General features: G+C 46.9%; 1 protein-coding gene across 1 annotated transcript; it reads right to left on the bottom strand.

Annotated features, from left to right (window-relative positions):
* Positions 1–373: 373 nt before the first annotated feature.
* Positions 374–3,724, bottom strand: LOC149221059 (uncharacterized). Its single transcript, XM_089387304.1, has one exon. The coding sequence runs from the start codon at positions 3,722–3,724 to the stop codon at positions 374–376; it is 3,351 nt and encodes a 1,116-aa protein (XP_089243430.1).
* Between the last annotated feature and the right edge of the window lie 2,338 nt (positions 3,725–6,062).

The following is a 6,062-nucleotide window of genomic DNA, read 5'->3' as shown; positions in this document are numbered from 1 at the left end:
TTTATTTTCAAGCTCATTGTCATTTAAGCAAGGATATTTTTTTAGGAAATATAAAAAGGAAATGGGTTTGACAGGTTGTACTATTTGAGGATCGAATAGTTCTAATGGTCATTCTTTTTCCACTGGAAAAATCCATAAACTTTTCATTAAAGATGAAAGGTTACATATGTAGATGCATGCCGCATATGCCATTTGTTCACTGGTATCTCTGTACATTTTACAAAATAAGTACATATATCTGCTGTTGCATTATATCGCTGTATGGTCGGTATAGTTCATAGAGTTGATGCCTTATGGCATCCATCTGATTACAAAAAATTTACAATAATAAACACAGTTCTGTGTACTGCTACTGTCATACTGCTGTTTTAGATTAAGTCTCATGCAGACCCACAGTAGGATATTGTGGGTCTATGTATGGGCGATGATAAAACTTTTGTTCCTGTTGATCCAAAAACTCGGTTATCTCCCAGTGTCCTTTCTCCATCAACGCAGCCTCCTTGGAAAGTTTGTCAGCAGCCTGGTTATGTTCCCTATAGATATGAGAAACGGAGATGTGATTAAAAGCTTCCTTGAACTGTAGTACTTCATCAAGTATGTTATTGAGTGAGTGTATATGACATGTAGAGATATTGTTGAACCAATTTATAATGATCTGTGAATCCCCGAAGATGTTTATGCTGTTACATTGATGACTTAAAGAAAAATGAAGCAGATGACGAAGAGAAATAAGCTCAGCAAAGTTGTTTGTCCCGGCCCCCAAACCGGCTTTGATGAGGTAGGAGTGATTTTCAGATTTGTGCAAAATGATCCCACCCCCACTGCTTTGGACATTGGCAGCCCCGTTGAAATAAGCCCAAGGAGTTTCCCGATCAATGGAGGGGGGAGGAATTGGTCGGCGAGATTTTGGTGGAGGCGGATCAGGTAATTCATTGAAGGCACATATGATACGGGCTTCAATAAGTGGCCATTGTAAGGCCTTCTCTTCGAAAATCAGTTGGTTCCTTGCTTTCCAGATGGACCAATTTATGATAATAGGCAGGTTTACAAATTTTGTGCCTTTGTGACTGTTGCCCCATTCAATCCATGCATTGATAAGGTCGATTCCTCTCCATTCTCCCGTGTATTGTATAACCAGTTTTATGTTGTTCCATACTTGCAGTACAGCGTTACAACGCAGAAAGAGGTGCTCTGTGGATTCACTAGCATCTTTGCACAGAGCGCATCTCGTCGGTCCAAATTGAGCTCTTCGCATGAGATGCTCACCCGTGGGTACCCTGTTTCTGAGAACGCACCAAGTGAACAATTTCGAGCGAGGGGAGGCAGATAGCTTCCATATGCTATGCCACCATCGATCAAGAACTTCAGGTTTTCTCTGCCATATGATATGAACGTATCCCTCTTTTGGTGTATATCGCCCATTGTCCACCAGGTGCCAAATGATTTCGTCCGATCCCTCAGATATTCTGACATGTGATTCCATCAGGGCCGCACAGTATTCACTCCATGCATCGTGCCATCTCTGCGGGAGGTTGAGATGAGCGGCATTCTTCCAAGCCTGATGGAAAAGGTCAGTTTGCTCTAGATCCGCGATTTGTGAGATGACTCTAATACCTTGGGCAGATAGATATTGCACCAGATCTTGTGGGAGCATGTGTCTCCCCCCACAACCACTCCAAGGATCTATTCCAATGCGGACTCTGCTTCCGTTTCTTATTCTCCATACTATATTGTTCCTGATCAGCGGGAGAGAATGTAGAAGGGCTTTCCATATGGAGGATATGCCAGTCTTGTTCCAAGATGGGAGCCTAGCCCAATCCAAGATGTTGAGAGGCCATATGTACTTGTGATATGTAATGTTTGTCCATAGACTTTGAGAGGAGAGCAGTGCCCAACCCATCTTGGCCGCCAGAGCACTAGCAAAGGAGGGAAGATCCTTCAAACCCCAGCCCCCCCATTTCTTGGGCAGGGTAATCTTTTTCCATCCGATCCAGGCAAATGTGCGCTTTTCTTTGTTGCCAGCCCAAAGGTATCTGGAGCAGAGCTGCTGGAGTTTTGAAAGGATGTTCCGGGGAATCCAGGCGAGAGCCATCCAGAAAACTGGTGTGGCTTCAAGAACAGATTTGATCAGGGTAAGTCTTCCCGCTCTGGATAGATATCTGAAGCTCCAGCATGTAATCCTTTTTTCCACTTTGGTAATCAGCCAGGCCCAATCTGCCACCTTCTGTGTGGTGGGCTTTAGCCAGTAACCCAGGTATTTTAATCCCCTGTCCAAGGGCTGTGCGGTGAAAGGGAAGGCTTGGCAGGCAGAATATGATTCATTTACCAAGGTGTTTACCAAAGTGATAGTAGATTTGGATCGATTAACCTCCATTCCAGTGGCATGTGCAAATAGCTTTAGAATCCTGTTGAATGTCGAGGTGTCTTGTATACTGCCATCGAGCAAGATGAGTACATCATCTACAAACAACAGATGAGTAATGAAGCAGTCCTCTGATATTTTAAGGCCCCTGATAGTACCTTCCCTTTTGGCAGAGATGATCAGTCGACTCAAGGCTTCCATTACCAAGAGAAAAAGAAGTGGGGATAAAGGACAGCCTTGTCGAAGGCCTCGCTCAGAATGGAAGAAGTGGGAGGCTGCACCATTTATCAGGATACTGTAAGTGGGGGATGTTATGCAAGACATGATCCAATTGATGAGGGGATGAGGAAAACCCAAGTGGATGAGAATCATCTTGATATAGAGCCAGCTGACTCTGTCAAAAGCCTTGGAGAGGTCGATCTTAAGGAGAATGCTTTTCAGACGTTTAGTCCAGATGGAATGAATGGCTTCCTGGGCAGATCCAATGGCTTCATGGATTTGTCTGTCTTCTAAGAAAGCAAATTGCTGGGGGGCAATATGCTTGGACAGGATTGGCCTGATCCTGTTGGCAACAATCTTAGATATAATCTTGTAAAGGACATTACACAGGGAGATGGGGCGGAAATCGTCAAATGTAGAGGGGGAGTCAGATTTGGGGATGAGGGCGATGAAAGTGGAGTTGATCGCATTGTAGATTTGTCCCGAAATTCTGCTTTCCTCTACCACCTTCAGGATATCACCTCCTATGATGTCAAAGAAGGCAATGTAAAATTCAATAGTCCATCCGTCAGGTCCCAGGCTCTTTTCCTTCTGAAACCATTTGATCGTACTTTCGAGCTCTTCCATGGAAACAGGGTCTGTAAGAGCTTCAGAATCATCGTTGTTTACAAACCTGGGAAAGTGCGATGCCACATTGATAATCTCAGCAAGATTGGTACCAGCAGGGCTCTTGAAAATCCTTCTGAAGTGTGTTGTTCCAAGCTGAGATAATTTATTGAAGGTATCTGCCACTCCTCCATCAGGAAGTGGAAGGTCCCAAATGGTATTGGACACCTTCCTTCCTTTGGCAAAATTATGGAAGAATCTAGAGTTTTCATCCCCCGCTTTCAGCCATAGTGCCCTGCTCCTCAGTCTGAGCGATTCCTCCCGGAGTTTTAGAATATTTTGCTTTTGCTTCTCCAATTCAATAAGACGAGTCTTACTATCCTCGGAGATGAACCCCAGACTTCTCTCATCCAGAAGGGAGTTTAAGTCTTCTTCAATCTTGATGAGCTGCTCCTCTTCTCTGGCCTTTTTTGCCTTGGCCCACTCAATCACGATGTGCTTGAGCTCAGTCAGGTTTTTTACAAATCCCCTGGCCATCGATTCTTCTCTATCGACAGGATGTGAATGCCAAAAGTCCGAGACCAGTTTTGAGAAGCTAGGATCCTGTAGCCAAAGGTGATTGAACTTGTAAGGAGCTTTTGGCTTAGGTAGGGGTCCCTTGATTTCCATTAGAATTGGGGAGTGATCAGAGATGCCCCCAGATCCCACCCATTGCTTGAAGTGGTGTAGTTGGTGAATCAGCAGACCTTTTATCAGAAATCGATCCAATCTGCGGGCCAAGGCCGCTGTCCCAACCCTCCTGTTCCTCCATGTTGGTAGGGGGTTCTACATGGGAATGTCAACAAGGTCATGCAGTTCTAGCATATTCCTCATGAAAGCAGTGATAGTATCTACTTGCGCCCGAGATCCCCATGTTTCATGATACCCCAAGGAGAAGTTCAGATCCCCCCCTAGAATGATACGGTCCAGATTCATCAGGTTCCTGCTGAGAAGCGTCCTCCAGAAACTTTCTCTCTGTTGGCAAGGGCCATAAATGTTGATGATGCGGAGGGAGAGGCCTAAGTCCAATGAGAATATGTTAGCCCCCATGAAACCCTGACCCCCCCAAGAAGAGTCCAGTCTTATGGATTTTGGATTGTATCCAATCGCCAGGCCGCCTGATCTACCATTGGCATCCATAGCAATGTACTTCCATCTGGACAAGATATTTTGCAGGGAGAGGGAGATGGATTCCACAGGACCTAGGGTTTCTTGAAGGAGGATGATATCAGGGGATTCGACCTCAAAAAGTCATTTGAGGGCTAGCTTTTTGGGGGAGCTAGCCAAACCCATGCAATTGAAAGAGAGGCACTTCATGGAGGACCCCTTTTCGGGGGATTTGCTCTAAGGGCCCCAACAATGGTGGATTGTCGACCTGATGCGACTTCTGCGCCAGCTCTTTTAATGGCTTTGTTTAAATCTGATTTCCTTCCCCTAGTAGAAGCGGAGCTCACGCCCGAGGGAACAATGCCCAATCCCATATGGTTCTCAGAGGATTCCGGGAGGGAGGTCCGGGGGCGGAGGGAGTATGGGTGTGGGGGAATCTTATTAACAGGGGTCTCAATGGGCGGAGATGGGGGCGGAGACATGATGAGTGGCAGAGTGGGTGGAGCGATAGAAGGAATAGGAGGGGGCGAGGGAATATTGCAGTAAGCCATGGAACATGATACAGAGGAAACATAATCAGAAGATTGTGCATTAGAGATAAAGGGAGAGATAGAACATGTACCCGAAGCTTGTGCGGCTGCGGCAGCTGCCCGAGCCCGAGTCAAAGGAGGCGATGGCGCCTCGAGGGAGTTCATCTCTGTATACTCCTGAGCTCCAATGGGAACGGAGAATCCTTGCGATGGCTGAGGTACGATCGGGGAAGTCCGCCTGGATGCTATGGGGGATTGTTTTGGAGTGTTGTCCGGTCGCTTGTTCAAAGGGCAATCCTTGTAGAGATGACCCACTTGGTGGCATCGATTGCACCGAAAGGGTACTCCTTCATAATCCAGCATCTGAGTACGCCTGAGCTTACCCCATTGTAATGTAATTCTTTCCTCCAATCCTTCTCTGGCGTCCAGATGCACCAGAATGCGAGCTACAGTCTTCTTCCGGGTATCGAGGTAGCCACGATCATGATCCAGATATGTCCCAAGTGCATTGCCGATCCTTTTGAATGATTCTTCGCTCCAATATTGTATGGGTAGCCCTGGTAATCGGACCCATAAAGGCCCTACAGCAATTTGCTCGCGCTCAGGATCGAATAACGGACTCCATCTCTTCAGAAGCACAGGAGCAGTTTCTATATGCCAGTATCTTTCGAGGACCGCATTTGTGTGTTCTTCGTTTGCGAATTGAAGGGAGAACCACCCACGAGGTAGAACCTCAACCTCCGGCACCTGTGTGAGGAGTACTCCCCAAATTTCTTTGACCCAGCGCATGAATCTGTCCACCGTGTAGGAACGCCCCCGCACGTGCCCTACCAACATTGTGCGAGCTAGAGCCATGGTTGCTTCAAAATCCGAAGAGTAACCGTAGATAACCGTGGTATCTTTCGAAATTGCCTTAACACATTTCGACCTCTGCTTCTTGGATCGGGGGGCCGATGGATGCTCAGATAGCGGGTTTGTGACCCCAGGCGGAGGAGGTCCAGAGGGTTTAGGGTTAACAACTGGGGTGCTGAAAGCACCTGAGGGTTTTGCCCCAAAATCCGGGGAGGGATTTGTCACATTTGTCCGAGGAACCTCTGGTGCAGGCTGTGGATCAGGAGGCGGGGTTGGGATCTGATCCAAATCAGCAGGATCAAGCAAATGAGAAGCAAGGAAGGAAGCTGTGCCGGGAGAGAGAGGCG

This window comes from Pinus tabuliformis, chromosome Q (genome assembly GCF_031772625.1).
Source record: "Pinus tabuliformis cultivar Carrire ecotype Pingquan chromosome Q, CPIR1, whole genome shotgun sequence".
NCBI classification, from domain to species: Eukaryota; Viridiplantae; Streptophyta; class Pinopsida; order Pinales; family Pinaceae; genus Pinus; species Pinus tabuliformis.
Note: the sequence above shows the minus strand (reverse complement) of the source record. Positions and strands in the feature narration are given on the sequence as shown.